Source organism: Capra hircus, chromosome 1, assembly GCF_001704415.2.
Source record: "Capra hircus breed San Clemente chromosome 1, ASM170441v1, whole genome shotgun sequence".
Classification (NCBI taxonomy): domain Eukaryota; kingdom Metazoa; phylum Chordata; class Mammalia; order Artiodactyla; family Bovidae; genus Capra; species Capra hircus.
Genome location: NC_030808.1, coordinates 132,302,476 through 132,321,423, shown reverse-complemented (window position 1 = coordinate 132,321,423; position 18,948 = coordinate 132,302,476). Strand labels below are relative to the sequence as shown.

Genomic DNA, 18,948 nt, shown 5'->3' with positions numbered 1-18,948 from the left:
TCTGTTAAAGGAACAGAAGAACTTGTGATGGAAAAATAATCTCCCCTTTTTTCCCTTTAGTTTACTTATCTGCAATATGAATGCTAAGTTACTACTGGGTGTTTTGGAAGAACCAATACAAATATGTACCATAATTAAATGAGCCTGCATTTCTTTTAAAACTTCCAAAATTTCCTTTAATTACACATAAACATATATACATAATGTTGTATCTATATCTTTCTATTCATCTACACACATACACACGTGTTATTCTGAAACTCTATCTATGTTTTGGATACTATCAATTGATACTGCCCTCAAACCAAAATACTAACACAAAAAATCCTAAAAACAAAATGCATTTAAGTTAGTGAGCTGTTAGAAATGCATTTAAATAAAATGTTTCTCTTCTCCTGAGATACAACATTTAAATATGATATATTGAGAAATCTTGTGTTTCAAAATATAGGCTAATGATTTGACAGCATTTTACACACTGTCAGTAGAATACCTCTGAAAGCTAAAAGTGCTTTTAAAATTAACCTGTATAAAAAAGAATAGCTTAAAGACAGAATTGATCAGGGGCATTCAAACTGCCTAAGTCAAGAATAACTTTTCTTTTAGGGATAATATTTTAAGGGAGTTTGTCCTAAGCATACAAAGTCATACCCAAATGGAGCTTCATTCTGTTTATACTTCTAGACTTCTAAAATAAAATGACTTGAAGATCAAGGAGTTGGAAAGCATTTAAATTTATACCAACTCTGTCTGGAATTAATCAGTGGAAGCTGAGACATTAATGCGCTTGAACTTAACCATTTTTTGTTTTGTTGTATTGCCTTGCGGACCCAGATCCCAAACTCCTCAACTGTCAGTTGTGTAATGACCCTTCTCACACTCTAGGTATATATCAACAACAAAATATATCAACATACTAAAACAGAAGAAATGTAAAATGATCAGTATATTTTTAGAAATATATTAGTAATATGTTTAATATTAGAAATATATTAGATAATGCAGTATTTAATGTGTATGAATATGTAAAATTTCAACTTCACTGAAACTTTCACCTTAAATACTAACATACAAGCAAATACAGCCAGTGAAGAAGACTCCTAACTTAACAATATAGGTACAATATGGGGACTGTGACATGGATGAGAGTCCCCGGAAAAAAGACTCATTCCTGCATAAAGTGAGCATGAATGACAATTTACTGGTATTATTAAAAGAATTTTACAAATGAATAATACTACAGGAATTCAACCTGGTCTATATGGACTTTGAAAGTATCCTCTCTTTGTTTACCAAAGTGAATACTGCATTTAGCATTCACGTTTTAAAGGTTAGCTATGGAATGACAAACTTGTTCTATTGCTGTACTACTAAGAGTGTGCTATGCAAATATGTGCAGAATACAAATGGCTTGTTACCAGTTCAGTAAAGTATAAATCTGTTCTTAAATGATTTGATTTGGCCTCTTGTGCTTCTGTTAAAGTCATAACAAGAACATGCTCTGGGGAGCTGCTGATTCCAGAGGAGAGAAATTCTGAGCACATCTAATCGAAATTGCAGCTTGGAGTGAAAACACACTTGCAGCCTAGAGTCTAGCCAGCTAATCCCTATTTAGTCCACAGAGACTTCCAAGAAAAACTATAAACATATTAGTGAGAAAAACAAATGTTTCTTGTTGTAAAAAAAAAAAAAAAGTATAAATTTGCAAGTAAGTTTTTAGAAATTTTCATAACAATCTGACAGAATAATCTTATATATATTGAGTCTATTAACAAAATGACACTAACAATGTAATGTAAAAACTAGTCTTTTGCCACAAAAAATACTTATTTAGTGCTTCCCACTCATCTGCCAATCCGGAATAAGCACTGTTCTGAGTATTAGAAGCTGAAAAGTGAATGAGATAGTATCTGCATCCATAAATTTATTGTCTAGTGAGGAGAAGGCAAAGTAGCAATAGATAATATAAAATAAAAAATATATCAGTTAAATAAAAATAAAATATGGTTAAGAAAAATAAAGTATGGTAAAAAGGATAGAACACAACTGGACTCATTTCATATGTAAGCAAGGTAATGTGCAAAATTCTTTGACTATGCCAAAGTCTTTGACTGTGTGGATCACAATAAACTGTGGAAAATGCTGAAAGAGATGGGAATACCAGACCACCTGACCTGCCTCTTGAGAAACCTATATGCAGGTCAGGAAGCAACAGTTAGAACTGGACATGGAACAACAGACTGGTTCCAAATAGGAAAAGGAGTACGTCAAGGCTGTATATTGTCACCCTGCTTATTTAACTTATATGCAGAGTACATCATGGGAAATGCTGGGCTAGATGAAGCACAAGCTGGAATCAAGATTGTCAGGAGAAATATCAATAACCTCAGGTATGCAGATGACACCACCCTTATGGCAGAAAGTAAAGAACTAAAGAGCCTCTTGATGAAAGTGAAAAAGGAGAACAAATAAGTTGGCTTAAAGCTCAACAGTCAGAAAACAAAGATCGGGGCATTTGGTCCCATCACTTCATGGCAAATAGATGGAGAAACCATGGAAACAGTGTCAGACTTTATATTTTTGGGGTCTAAAATCACTGCAGATAGTGACTGCAGCCATAAAATTAAAAGACACTTACTCCTTGGAAGAAAAGTTATGACCAACCTAGAGAGCACATTAAAAAGCAGACACATTACTTTGCCAACAAAGGTCCGTCTAGTCAAGGCTATGGTTTTTCCAGTAGTCATGTATGGATGTGAGAGGTGGACTATAAAGAAAGCTGAGCACAGAAGAATTGATGCTTTTGAACTGTGGTGTTGGAGGAGTCTTCAGAGCCTCTTGGCCTGCAAGGAGATCCAACCAGTTTATCCTAAAGGAAAGCAGTCCTGGCTATTCACTGGAAGGACTGATGTTGACGCTGAAACTCCAGTACTTTGGTCAACTGTTGTGAAGAGCTGACTCAACTGAAAAGACTCTGATGCTGGGAAAGATTGAAGGCATGAGGAGAACAGGATGACAGAGGATGAGATAGCTGGATGGCATCCTTGACTCAATGGATCTGAGTTTGAGTAAACTCCGGGAGTTAGTGATGGACAGGGAGGCCTGGTGTGCTGCAGTCCATGGGGCACAAAGAGTCGGACACAACTGAGCTGAAGCTTCAACAGTACATAAAGCAAGAAATTACAGGAAAAAAGCTGGATTCAGAAAAAGCAAAGGAACCAGAGATCAAATTGCCAACCTTCACTGCATCATAGAAAAACCAAGGGAATTTCAGAAAAATATCTTCTACTTCATTGATTACACTAAAGCCTTTGACTGTGTGGATCACAACAAACTGGAAAATTCTTAAAGAGATGGGAATACCATACCACCTTACTTGGCTCCTGAGAAACCTGTATGCAGGTCAAGAAGCAACAGTTAGAACCAGACTAATTAGATTAGATTAGACTCAACAATTTTGAACTGACCAGTTCAAAACTGGTAAAGGAATACGTCAAGGCTATATAATTATCACTCTGCTTATTTAACTTGTATGCAAAGTATATCATGCAGATTGCCAGGAGAAATATCAATAACCTCAGGTATGTAGATGATATCATACTAATGGCAGAAAGTGAAGAGGAACTAAAGAGCCTCTTGATGAATTTGAAGGAGAGTGAAAAAGCTGGCTTAAAACTCAACATTCAAGAAACGAGGATCATGGCATCTGGTCTCATCACTTCATGGCAAATAGATAGGGAAAAATGGAATGGAAAAATAGTGGCAGACTATTTTCTTGGGCTCCAAAATCACTGTAGACAGTGAATGCAGCCATGAAATTAAAAGACTGCTTGCTCCTTGGAAGAAAAGGTATGACAAACCTAGACAGTGTATTAAAAAGCAGACACATCACTTTTCCGACTAAGGTATGCGTAGTCAAAGCTGTGGTTTTTCTAGCAGTCATGTATACGGATGTGAGAGCTTAACATAAAGAAGGCTGAGTGCCAAAGAATTGATGCTTTCAAATTGTGGTGCTAGAGAAGATTCTTGAGAGACCCTTGGATAGCAAGGAGTTCAAACCAGTCAACCCTAAAGGAAATCAATCCTGAATATTCATTGGAAGGACAAATGCTGAAGCTCCAATACTCTGGCCACCTGACGTGAAGAGCCAATTCATTGGAAAAGACCCTGATGCTGGGAAACACTGACGGCAGGAGAAGGGGGCAAAAGAGGATGAGATATGGATGGCATCATCAATTCAATGAACATAAGTTTGAGCAAACTCCTGGAGACAGGAAAGGGCAGGGAAGCCTAGTGTGCTACAGTTCACAGGGTCACAAAGAGTTGGACATGAATGAGCAACTGAAAACAACAACAAAAAAGGACAGAGAGCAAACAAGCTAGCTAGGCTTCTCTGAAGGGCTCATAATTAAGCATAAACTGAGGTGATGAACAAGATTTTATAACAGAATTGTGTCCCAGGGAAAAGGAATAAAAGGTCCAAAGGTTATGAGGTAAACTGTTCATAAAAAGAGCAACATATTTAGTGTGGCTGAAGCATAGACATAAGCAAGAGACAAGGCTGAGGAGGAAATGAAAAGGCCAGGTTACAAGAGTTTTACTGGGAACTAGTTAGAACACAAGAATGAAATCTAAAGGAGATATGACTGACTCACTGGAAATTTTGGTGTGGGTGAGAAATAGCCTGATTTATTTTTTAAAATGCTGTGTGAACATTTATAGAGGAGTAAAGGTGGAAGAAGGAAGACCAAATAGAACACTGAAAAAGAGCTGCACATATTTTGTCAAAACCTTATTAAGCTGATTCTCAAGTTTTTGGCCTTAAGCAACTCAGTAAAGCAATTCTGGCTTTGATTAGAGTGGCAGCAAGAGGTAGAGAGAAAATCAGATCCGAAATATATTTCCAAGGTAAAGCTGAAAGAATATGATAATATAGGAAATTAGAGAAACAGCAAATGCAAGGGAAATTGGAAAGTCTTGTGCTTATTAAGTATCTAAGTGGAAACAGGGCTTTCCACATGGCTCAGTGGTAAAGAACCCGCCTGCCAAGGTAGAAGGTGCAGATTCGATCCCTGGGTCAGGAAGATCATCTGGAGAAGGAAATTTCCACATGTTATAGTAGTCTTGCATGGAAATCCCATGGACAGAGAAGCCTGGTGGGCCTCAGTCCATGGGATTGCAAAAGGAGATGGACACGACTTAGCAACTAAACAACAAGTGGAGATGGTTAATATATATACATCATCATCAAAATACTAGTTTCTAAAGCCATTAAACTGGATGTCATATTGATTCAATGAGTTACAATTTAGTCACTGGAAACAAATGAGGCATGATTTGTATGCTGAAAAGAAGTCTACCAATACACTTGTTAATGGAGGAAAAAAAGATGATTGTCAGTGTGTATATTATCATTTATGCATAAAGAAGGAATGCATTATTTATTATGATATGCCAGTCTTCTAAGCTCTTTTACACACTTATTCATTTGTACCTCATAACTCTATCAAGTATTATAATTATTTCTTTCTTATATAAGAGAAATCTGAGGTACAGATTAGAGATTTGGAAATTACACAGCCAGTAGCTGGCAGAGATATAATTTGATTGCAGCCATCATGCTCCACGGTCTAAGCTTTTAACCACTATACCACACTGCCTCTCACTAAATATGCATTTACTATCATTTTCATAAAATATCATTGGAAAGATATATTAGAAACAGGAAATTTTGGATGCATCCAGAGAAGACTATTTGTTGCCTGAGAGCCACAGGTAGAAGAGTGATATTTTACCATATAACATTTATAAATCTGGAATTTTAAATCAAATGACAGCATTACTCTCCTACCATAATTATTTTCTAGTAGAAATAATAAAGACATGGAATTTGTTTTCACTTTATTCACTGAGGAGTGAATAAAGATATACAAGAATGAAAAGATCTTTAGATTGAGTCCTCAAATAATTCAGTATTTACAGCTTAGCTTTCTAAGATCCATCAAAATAGCATTTTAAGAAGGAAGAAGTAGCTATGTCTTTCAAGAGAGAGAAAGGTAACAATGGAACTGCCCAGTGATTAGGACACTAAGAAGGTAACTGCCGACCTCAACAAGAGCAAAGGCAGTGAAGAGGTAGAGATAAAAACCCTGCTTGAGTGGGTTTAAAGAGAGTAAGAGGAGAGTGAGTAGAGACAGTAAACAGAAATGATTCTTTGATATTTGCTATAAAGAAAAGGAGAAAAATAGGAATGTAGCTAAGGAGCATGTGGAAACAAGGGATGGTGGGATGGTCAGTATTAGGTATCAACTTAGCTAGGCTATCAGTTCAGTTCAGTCACAGTCATGTCCCACTCTTTGTGACCCCATGAACTGCAGCATGCCAGGCCTCCCTGTCCATCACCAACTCCTGGAGTCCACCCAAACCCATGTCCACTGTGATGCCATCCAATCATCTCATACTCTGTCATCCCCTTCTCCTCCTGCCCCCAATATTTCCCAGCATCAGGGTCTTTTAAAGAGTCAGCTCTTCGCATCAGGTGGCCAAAGTACTGGAGTTTCAGCTTCAGCATCAGTCCTTCCAATAGCACCCAGGAATGATCTCCTTTAGGATGGACTGGTTGGATCTCCTTGCAGTCCAAGGGACTCTCAAGAGTAGACTCTCAAGAGTATTCTCCACCACCACAATTCAAAAGCATCAACTCTTCAGTGCTCAGCTTTCTTTATAGTCCAACTCTCGCATCCATACATGACTATTGGAAAAACCATAGCCTTGACTAGATAGACCTTTGTTGGCAAAGTAATGTCTCTGCTTTTGAATATGCTATCTAGGTTGGTCATAACTTTCCTTCCAAGGAGTAAGCGTCTTTTAATTTCATGGCTGCAGTCACCATCTGCAGTGATTTTGGAGCCCAGAAAAATAAAGTCAGACACTGCTTTCTGGCTAGGCTATGGTATCCAGTTATTTAAACAAACAGTAATCCAGGTGTTACTGCGAAGTTATTTTGTAGATAAAATTAACATCTATAAGTAAAGGAGACTATCCCCAATAATGTGGTAGCCTCATCCAATCAGCTGAATACCTTACGGGCAAAAACAGAGGGGTTCTGGAGAAGCAATTTCTCCTTCAAGACTGTACAACTCCTGCCTAAGTTTCTTGCCTGCAGGTCTGCCCTACAGATTTTAAAATAGCCCGCTCCAAAACTGTGTGTGTCATTCACTAAAAGAAATCTTTCTCTCTTCGAATATATATATATATATATATACACACACACACACACACAACATAGCTTAATGGCTGTATTATGCAAATAAATAAGCAAGTAGCAAAGTATATTTTCCAGTGGTTCTGTTTCTGAAGAGCCCTAACTGATACAAAGTGTTTCTAAAAGATAAGGGCTGTTACAGCATACAATATAATGATAAAGGGTGTGGGGGAATTGAAGCCTGCGAGAGAGAGAACTTCTTGAGGTAGCGAACAGGGATTAGATCCACTGCACAAGTACAAGGATTGATCTTAGGTAGATAGCACCCTCATAAGAGAAAAGGCAGAGTATATGTATACAGGTACAGCTAAAACAAGCAAACTTAATCCTTGAAGGATTCTATTCTGTTCCTATAATCAGCCAAGTGTGAAGAAAAGAGGACAGCAGACATTACAGGTTTGAGGAGAAGGTATGAAATAATATTATAAGAAAGCAATATCCATGGCATAAAATACTGTAATAGGATTGCTAGGTAGAAATGAGAGAAAAATGTAAAAAGCCCAGTCATTATTTGTTTTTCTACACTCACTTTCAACTCCATTGGTGCAATTATGGAGCAGGCGATAATATGAGGTTTTCCTAAGCGATACAATAGAGAGCAAATAGGCAAGGATGTTAAGAGTCCTTCATGAGAAGGACATGATTATAATTAATCTGGGTAACAGAATCTAAGCTAGGAAAGTGGAGGAAGTAAAGACATTAAGAGCACTAAACAAAGAGGATCAGGAATTTAACTGCCTAGCAGAGGAAAAACAATACTGGAGCTGGGAACATATAAAACAAAAACAGGGACAAAAGGTATCAACAAATAGGATGGCTGAAATTAAGATTATGGACACTGGCCATTTAATCATTATTCAACAATTTGCAATTATGTTTTCTTAAATATAAAAATGAAAACTAAAAATCTGCCCTTATATTTAGTGATACCTACTACACTTTTGAAAAATATTACTGCAAACTCTAAACTGTTTGATATTGGGACAAAACTAAATTTTAAAGAGAGATAAGATTATCTTCCTGTTTTAAAAATTGAAGTATCATTGATTTACCATGTTAGTTTCTGCTGCTGCTGCTGCTCCTGCTGCTGCTAAGTCGCTTCAGTCGTGTCCGACTCTGTGCGACCCCACAGACAGCAGGCCACCAGGCTCCACTGTCCCTGCGATTCTCCAGGCAAGGACACTGGAGTGTGTTGCCATTTCCTTCTCCAATGCATGAAAGTGAAAAGTGAAAGGGAAGTCACTGAGTCATGTCCAACTCTCAGTGACCCCATGGACTGCAGCCCACCAGGATCCTCCGTTCATGGGATTTTCCAGGCAAGAGTACTGGAGTGGGGTGCCATTGCCCTCTCTGATGTTAGTTTCTAGTGTACAGGAAAGTGATTCAGCTATGCACATATATACATATTCTTTTCCATAATATTTTATTTTTACATATAAAATCCATTATTTTACATTTTACATATAAAATATATTATATATGTTTACATAATATATTTTATATAATGTTTACAGGATAGTAAATATACTTCTCTGTGCTATACAGTATAACCTTGTTGTCTGTTTTATATATAGTAGCTTGTATCTGCAAATCTCAAACTCCTAATTTATCCCCCACTCCCATTCCCAATCATAAATTTCTTCTGTATGTGAGTCTGTTTCTGCTTTCTAAATAAGCTCATGTGCATCACATACCGTATGTCTTTCTGATCACTAGGTCTACCCATGTTGCTGTAAATGGCATTACTTCATTATTTTTTTAAGGCTGAAGAGTATTCCATTGTAATCATGTTTCTTCATTAGTTTTAAAAAACTTATTTTTTAAAAAAAGGTTTACAAGCTTCCACTTTACAAAGAATATTTAATAAATCTTTTGTCTCTTAAAAATCCAACCAATTTTTTAAGGAATCTCCACACTGTTCTCCATAGTGGCTGTACCAGTTTGCATTCCCACCAACAGTGTAGGAGGGTTCCCTTTTCTCCACACCCTCTCCAGCATTTATTGCTTGCAGATTTTTGGATCGCAGCCATTCTGACTGGTGTGAAGTGGTACCTCATTGTGGTTTTGATTTGCATTTCTCTAATAATGAGTGATGTTGAGCATCTTTTCATGTGTTTGTTAGCCATCCGTATGTCTTCTTTGGAGAAATGTCTATTTAGTTCTTTGGCCCATTTTTTGATTGGGTCGTTTATTTTTCTAGAATTGAGCTGCAGAAGTTGCTTGTATATTTTTGAGATTAGTTGTTTGTCAGTTGTTTCATTTGCTATTATTTTCTCCCATTCAGAAGGCTGTCTTTTCACCTTGCTTATATTTTCCTTTGTTGTACAGAAGCTTTTAATTTTAATTAGATCCCATTTGTTTATTTTTGCTTTTATTTCCAGAATTCTGGGAGGTGGATCATAGAGGATCCTGCTGTGATTTATGTCTGAGAGTGTTTTGCCTATGTTCTCCTCTAGGAGTTTTATAGTTTCTGATCTTACATTTAGATCTTTAATCCATTTTGAGTTTATTTTTGTGTACGGTGATAGAAAGTGATCTAGTTTCATTCTTTTACAAGTGGTTGACCAGTTTTCCCAGCACCACTTGTTAAAGAGATTGTCTTTACTCCATTGTATATTCTTGCCTCCTTTGTCAAAGATAAGGTGTCCATATGTGTGTGGATTTATCTCTGGGCTTTCTATTTTGTTCCATTGATCTATATGTCTGTCTTTGTGCCAGTACCATACTGTCTTGATGACTGTGGCTTTGTAGTAGAGCCTGAAGTCAGGCAAGTTGATTCCTCCAGGTCCATTCTTCTTTCTCAAGATTGCTTTGGCTATTCGAGGTTTTTTCTATTTCCATACAAATCTTGAAATTATTTGTTCTAGTTCTGTGAAAAATGTGGCTGGTAGCTTGATAGGGATTGCACTGAATTTGTAAATTGCTTTGGGTAGTATACTCATTTTCACTATATTGATTCTTCCGATCCATGAACATGGTATATTTCTCCATCTATTAGTGTCCTCTTTGATTTCTTTCATCAGTGTTTTATAGTTTTCTATATATAGGTGTTTAGTTTCTTTAGGTAGATATATTCCTAAGTATTTTATTCTTTTCGTTGCAATGGTGAATGGAATTGTTTCCTTAATTTCTTTTTCTACTTTCTCATTATTCGTGTATAGGAATGCAAGGGATTTCTGTGTGTTGATTTTATATCCTGCAACTTTACTATATTCATTGATTAGCTCTAGTAATTTTCTGGTGGAGTAGATTCCTTAAAAAATTGCAAATAGAACTACCTTATGACCCAGCAATCCCACTTCTGGGCATACACACCGAGGAAACCAGAATTGAAAGAGACACATGTACCCCAATGTTCATTGCAGCACTGTTTATAATAGCCAGGACATGGAAACAACCTAGATGTCCATCAGCAGATGAATGGATAAGAAAGCTGTGGTACATATACACAATGGAGTATTACTCAGCCATTAAAAAGAATTCATTTGAATCAGTTCTGATGAGATGGGTGAAACTGGAGCCAATTATACAGAGTGAAGTAAGCCAGAAAGAAAAACACCAATACAGTATACTAACACATATATGGAATTTAGAAAGATGGCAATGACGACCCTGTATGCAAGACAGGAAAAAAGACACAGATGTGTATACCAGACTTTTGGACTCAGAGGGAGAGGGAGAGGGTGGGATGATTTGGGAGAATGGGAATTCTAACATGTATACTGTCATGTAAGAATTGAATCGCCAGTCCATGTCTGACGTAGGGTGCAGCTTGCTTGGGGCTGGTGCATGGGGATGACCCAGAGAGATGTTGTGGGGAGGGAGGTGGGAGGGGGGTTCATATTTGGGAACGCATGTAAGAATTAAAGATTTTAAAATTAAAAAAAAATAAAAAATTTAAAAAAAAAATCCAACCAAAATAATGAGAAAACAATTTTCATCCCCAATAAATCCAGAAAAACACTTGGAATGCCAAACCATAATATGTTAATATATGTATATGAAAAGCAGATGGATGAAGTATTCAAATCAAACTAAATGGTCAAAAAAGCTTGACAACTCTATTTAAAGAAAAAAGACAAAAACAAAGCAGTTTTACTCTGTAGAAACCAGAAGCATTAAGGAATTGGAGAAGTACTGGCTTTTACAGAAGATGGAGTGAAATAAGGTCTAAAAACAGGAGCATTTCAAAGTCTGTATAATAAGCAATTAAATCTCTACTTGAACCAAGGCAGTCATGTAATTTCTCCAACACAAACTCATCTTAGAAGTTAAAAAAGTTTATTCCCTAAAGAACATAAACAAGAGATTTGGATTCATCAGATACAGAGGAGGGATACATGTGAATTGCAGAGTGCCCTGGGTGCTCCTTCACCGTGTATAACTCCCAAATGGTAGACAGCAACCACACCTGAGACTGAAAGATCCTTCTACAAAGGAGCTGAACTTCCAGGGAAAAGAATTATCAACACCAACCCTTTATGGTTCATAATGAAAATGGTAAGTGACCACAGGACCACCCGACAATGATGATCACCAAAAAGGTTAAAGTCATTGCCACTGCCTGTCAAACACAACACACACACAGGCAATCAGTTCTTTAGTGTCTCATTGTTAACAATGACTAGAGAGCCAACAGATACTTAAGGAAAGCTTCCCATGAAAGAAACTCATAAAAGAGAATTGAAAAAGAGGTCAGAATGGGGCACCAAAAAAAAACAAAAACAAAACTTTTGAGTAATAACACTGTCAAAGAGATAAGAGAAAATGTTACATCCATGATAATGTTAAAAAACAACATGGAGAATGGAAAAGAACTCTTAGAAGATTTAAAAAGATAATGAAAATTACCTCAATAAAGTTGAAGAAATACAAGCAAAGTGAACAAAAAGTAAGGAATGAAAACTGAAAAAGAAATAACAAGAAACTTAGGACTGATTCAACAGATTAATATCCAAGTAAAATATATTCAGCAGAGAGTAATGAATGGGAAATTTGGAAACAAGATGAAAAATTCTCAAGAAAATCTTCACTGATGAATTCTGTACTGGGCAAACCAAACATAAGAATATAATGTATTTCTCAGATATGTAAAATCTAAAATATATACTTTCCCAATGCTCTTTTTCTCAAGAAGCTATCAAAAGACATGCTACCCAAAAAGAAGAGGCTAAATTAAAAAAAAAAAAAGCCAAGGCAAAAGGTAGGAGATCCAACAGGAGACAAAGGATCCAAATAATGGCAAAAAAGCTACAGCAGTTAAAGGACATCTAGATTTTAGAAGATGAGGCTGCTATATTAAACGTAATTATAAAAATTTAAAGCACAGAAAACGCATTCCACAAAATTGATAATATCCTATTATTTGTTTAAAAATAAAAAATTCTTATATGTATATGAGGAAAAAACTAAAAGGAAACACCAACATGTCATGGCAAAATTAAGAAGTGGTATGATTATGGCTGATTTTTACTTTTGTACTTTTCTCCTTTTCTGAATTTGTTAAGTTGTATGTGTAATTTTATATCTACAGAAAATGTTTACATGTGTAATATGAAAGCACTGATGGAAAATCTAGATTTTCTCAGTTTCTCTGCCTGCTTTAGAGTCAAACCAAGCAAGCTTTGTCATTATATCATAATTATAACATCAGACACTGAATGACTTGTATACAGGAAACATTTAACACAAATTATTTCATTTAAGCCTCACAACACTCCTAATAAAATGGGACTATTTATATTAATACTATACAGATGAGGAAAGTAAGGCACCAAAGTTAAATAACTTGCCCAAAGTCACTAAGTTGACATAGAAAGGACATGCTTATAAAATGATTTTAAAAATCGTTAACTTCCTAGCTCCCCAAAGAAAACTAATTTTCATACCTGGTGATAGAAAATAAGAGATAATTCTAAGAAAATGATACTTCTTCATTACTCTAATTATCTATATTTTGATTTGAAAGAGCAAATTACATTTAAAAAGTTTACTATATTTTATGTATACAGTTACATGATATATAGTGGCACTTGTATCATTTGGTCAATTATTGGGCACTAATCCTAGAATACCAGAAGTCTACCATATAGAAATTCATATACAATTTGGTTAAGAGTCATAAAATAGCTACTGAATTTAATAAACAGAATTTGGCACTGAAGAGCCAAAAGACAAATAAAATGAAAGTGCATACTGGTAGTTTTCCTAATAATAGTTTTTGAAAGATCTGTGTATTTACATGTTTGTTTCTGATTTCCCCATCTATAATGTCTTCTATTACTAAAATAGTAGGTGTTCAATAAATTCTGAGGGAAAAAGACATGAATGAAGGGAAATGCTGCAAATACTACTGGCATTTTTTGTAGTTACAGAATAATAGCACTAGTTTACTAAATGTCAGGCATCATTCATGCTTTCCTAATTTCTTTTAATGAGATAGTTATCCCATTTTGCATATGAAGAAAGTGAGGCCAAATAAATTATGGACTTGTCAAAATTACCCAATTAGTAAAATGCAGAAAAGGATATGTATTCAGACAATCTCGTTCAGAACCCATTCTATGAACCCTATATTATATGGTTTCAGCAACTGAAAGCCAAAGAAAAGATATCAATTTACTGAGATAAAATTATTTTTGTCTATGACAGGAGAACAAAGAAATTTCATATAGCTTGTCTTGCCTCAGTAAAAGTCCAGAGATGCTGACTTGGTAAAAAGTGCTAATCAATAACAAATCATACACCAATATAAAAATCAATCATATACCAACATAATGATGTTAAACAATAAGATATAAAAGAAATGTTTACTTCTCCAAGAGTCTGAGAGGCATCCATTATTGTTAAATAGTGATAACCTTCCAGCATAATGAGGGCACCTATCATATGATGATTTTAACCATATTTTCTAATTTTTCCATAATTCATTTTAGAAAAAATAGAACAGAATCAATCATCATGTTGCTATTAATAAAATTCTGTACAGTTAATCCTTCTTTGTTCAAATTAGCATTTTTACCTTAGAAGTGAGACACAGTCATTATTAATCTATTTCTAATGTAGAAAATTATGTAGGTGAGAGAAAAGCAAAAAATAAAAAAGGTAAGCCAACATTACTCATCTTGCCATCTAACAAAATTTTAAAGTCAATTTCTAAAGTACTGTCAGAGATTATAACAGCAATGACTGAGTATAATATAAATCTGAAAAATAGATCCTTTGAGAGTAGAATTATCTTTATAATACTAAAGAACAAAGTGGTAAAACAAAGGGAATCCTACTTAATTTTTGACCTGGAGGAGAAAAACATTTTTTCATGAAAATTTCATGAAATTGGAGAAAGAAAATATGGCCAATCTCAGATTGTAAATCCACTAAAATATTACTTATATATATTAATTCCACAAACTATGTTCTAATATGTCTTAACTATTTAGCTATCTATTTATCTATGTACCTTGACAACAAAGGCACGTAACTATGAAGATTGTTAATGAAAAGTTTACTACAAAGTAAGCTTCTTTATTGAAGATAAATCAGAAAAACAAGAGAGTATGCTTTACAAGTACAATTAAAAGAATAGAAAAAAATAAGGAAAATATAATATAAAATCTGTTATTTTTTACAGTTACGTTAACAGTCTGTTTCAATTTAATGGTTAACAGTTATGTTAACAGTCTGTTTCAATTTAATGGTAAAAAGAATTCCAAAAATGAAAGGCAAAGTTCAGTTTATCGCTAATGGAAAATGAAACTACTTCTACCTGGAGAATAGACAAACCTGAAAAACTACAAAATGATGAAAAATTTTAACAAAAATGTGGCAAAATATACAATTAAATGCAATGCATAAACTCTAACAAATTGGGACACACTATTAATTAACAACAAGAAAACGGGATATTGGTAAACAGATTAAAAGTACTACTGATAAGATCACTCTGATGACTTATGAAGCTCTAAAACTTATCTTGTCTGTACCCTAGAAAACAACTAACCTGATTGTCTCTCTTCTCAGCTAAGATATAAGCAATGTCAAGGAGCATTTTATTCCAAAGCCGATAATCATATCTGGCCATAACTGCCTTGTAACTGTCCATGCACATAGTCTTTGAAGCAGAGGATTAAATGTTCCTGCCCATTTTATCTAGTCCCCAAGACTCGTCCTGCAAAGTGAATAAAAATGATTATCTTTAAATCTATCCCTCATACACATACCATAAAAGAAAAAAAAAGGGGGTGGGGGAGGAGAACCAGAGAAGAGATTAAAGATGAAAAGAAAATAATCCTTGAAAAGATGGAAATTATCATCCAGCCTGGAATTAAATTCTCAGCAAGATTTCCACACTTTGTTGAAGGGTAGGACTGGTATCTCACTTTTTATGAAACTGAACTTTGGAAGACATGTTCATTAACGTACACAGAGAAATTACCATAGTATTCTGAAGTAAATTTGAGAATAACTTGAAAAATAGGTTAGCTTTTGAAAAATAAGGATAAACTTAACATTAATCTATTTTTCTTGGTACAATGCATCTGAAAAACAGCTAAATAAAAGGGAATTGCTGTACACAGACAGAAGAATGACAGATTGAAAAGTAAATAGAAAATATAAAGAAAAGAAAAAAGTACATATAAAGGGCAGAAAATAATAAAAGTCATGAAATTAGAAAAAATATACAGTATCAGGGAACTTTTAAGTAATAAGTAGTATATTTATAGTACCTTGTCAAAAAAGCTACAACTTGGTACAAAGTCTCCCAAAACACAGAATAAAATGTACTTGATGTTTGTTCCATACAGAAAATTTTTTCAACAATAAACTGTGATTTTACCTTTATAAAAAAGATAAAATTAAGTAAAAGATCTGCCTCTTTACCAAATAAATAGGAAAGGGACACTCTTAAATCTCATTTTTGTCATGGTAATGTGTGTAAGTTGAATACAGTCAGATATTGCTACTAAAAGGGATGTAATTTGGGAATATTTAAATATATGTTTATGCAAACACACAGTTTCTTTATAAACATGCACATATATATAAGAGAAAAAGAATAGTCATTTAGTCATTGTAGGTAAACACAGTTTAAATCTTGAAAAATTCAGAACAGCTAAATTAACAAAATTATCTTGTTAGAGGAAAACAAGGGGAAAATAAATATACTTGACTCAGAACTTACATAGATAATTCTAAAACAGAAGCAAAAGGGAAAATGAGAATCTATCAGTTCCTCAGGACTTAGTCTACCTACTTCAACTGATTTTAGAAACACTACATTTAAGTTATTATACCACTAGGAATAGAAAGAATCCTACTAGGTCACAACTACCTATTACAATTAGATGGAACTCTTTAAAATATATATATATATATATATATATATATACACACACACACACAAATATTTACATATTTATGTATAGTAACAATGAAACCATGTAATTAAGTAGGAAAAAACCTGTGAATTTGGAATTTCAACTATTATTTGGTTTTATCAAAGAATATGGCCTGCTGGACCCCTACAACTTATTTGGTTATAAAATAAAAATGCAAGAAAATAACTATACATTCAGAAAGAGATTTGGTAACGTTCATCAGAAAATTTCAATTTTCATTCTCAAGACTAACAAATGTCAGTTATTAAAATAAGCACACATTTTACTTCAACAGAGAATACAAACCATTCATGCAAATTTTGGAGAAAATTTTGTGTTTTTCAAGAGCAAAGTAATTAATTTAAATTAATATTTAATCTAAATAAAGCTTAACTGGAATGGAATATATTTAACAAAACTAAATGAAAAGGAAATAAAGCGTTAGTTACTTACCAGCAAGAGTACTTGTATGCCTAAAAGCTCTGACCTGGGAGTCTGACAAACCAGTCAAAAGCGAGATTACTGTGTCCATCATATACTCATCATAAATTATGCTATATTGACACTGTCGAATCAGGACTCCAATAAATTCACAAAAGTTTGAACGAAATTTTTTCCACTGAGGTCCAGGCATGGTAAGGGGATAATCACCACTGTCCTAAAAGGGATAAAAAGAAAAAATAACATATTAAATATAATATATGATATCCAGTTTGATTTCTTTTTTCCTCCTACTGGAAAAGGAACACTTTTTCTCAAAGTATATGTGGACAGATATCAAGAGGTACATGATGGCTTTCTCCTTTTTGCTTGTTTTGATCTGCCCCAACTGAATAATTGTTAGTAAGTTCAAAATTGTTATTCGGAAAAGGCACTGGAAACCCACTCCAGTACTCTTGCCTGGAAAATGCTATGGACAGAGGAACCTGGTAGGCTGCAGTCCGTGGGGTCACAACCGGTATTTAATTCATTATTCTAAGTCATTCATTCAAAATAATAGTTTAAGTTTTGTTGTACTTGGGAACTAGTTGAGGTAATTTAAAGCAAAGAAGAAAACAAACAAACAAAAAAAAACAAGTTTAACTAGAAAGGATTATTTGCTACTGAATTCAGATCAAATTAATCATGATATGTGTAACAGCACCTTTCAATTATATTAAATAAGACACTTTAAAGAGTTAAGCATTTCAAAAGTATAACCAACTTCCCACATATGAAATTTCAACCCTACTTCTTCTAACTCTGCTATGAACTTTCATTTAACTCTATAGTTTATGCACTGAATTTATTAACTTTTCCAAGAAAAAGCCGGTTACCATGGGCTCTTGGTATCACCAGATTGTGTCATCTTATTTAAAATACAAAACTGACAGCTGAATCCAGCAGAGGTTTCTCACTCTAGCCTAAAACATTTTGGTGGAGAAATGGAAATTCACAACGCAGAGAGTGAGAAATTCTGTGAACTTCGTTATCAGACTATTCTCAATTTGTGGCTGTTTGTTTTTTACAGGCCAAAATGCGGCTAGGAAATTTGGACACAAATGAGGTCTTGAGCTCTGTTGGTGTCCCATGAAAGAGTACTTTGATAATTACAACAACAAAGAATCTCAAAGAATCTCAACAGCCTTGAACAGAAAGAAGGGGAAAGCTTGGCACTTAAGTTAAATACCCCACAAAGAGAGTTTATTTTGGTATTACATGAGCACTACATGGGATACTAAGCTCGATCAGTTCAGTTCAGGTCAGTCGCTCAGTCGTGTCGACTCTGTGATCCTATGGACTGCAGCACAACAGCCTCCCTGTCCATCACCAACTTCTGGAGTTTACTCAAACTCATGTCCGTTGAGTCGGTGATGCCATTCAACCATCTCATCCTCTATCATTCCCTGCTTCTCCCACCTTCAGTCTTGTCCAGTATCAGGGTCTTTTCAAATGAGTCAGCTCTTCACATCAGGTGGCCAAAGTACTGGAGTTTCAGCTTCAACATCAGTCCTTGCAATGAACACTCAGGACTCATCTTCTTTAGGATGGACTGGTTGGGTCTCCTTGGAGTCCATGGGACTCTCAAGAGTCCTCTCTAACACCAGAGTTCAAAAGCATCAATTCTTCCATGCTAAGTTTTTTTTTACATTCCAACTTACACTTCCATACATGACTACTGGCAAAACCACAGCCTTCACTAGACAGACCTTTGTTGACAAATGTCTTTCCTTTTTAATATGCTGTCTAGGCTGGTCGTAACTTTCCTACCAAGGAGTAAGCATCTTTTAATTTCACGGCTGCAGCCACAATCTGCAGTGATTTTGG

The 18,948-nt window shown here is 34.9% G+C and overlaps 1 protein-coding gene across 1 annotated transcript in view; it reads right to left on the bottom strand.

The window, feature by feature from the left end:
* The window catches only part of STAG1 (stromal antigen 1), a 470,948-nt gene that overhangs the window by 164,759 nt on the left and 287,241 nt on the right, over nucleotides 1-18,948 (bottom strand). The window contains exon 7 of the mRNA XM_018050852.1: nucleotides 17,095-17,299. Within this exon, the coding sequence (XP_017906341.1) occupies nucleotides 17,095-17,299 (205 nt within the window). The remainder of the gene's footprint in view (nucleotides 1-17,094; nucleotides 17,300-18,948) is intronic.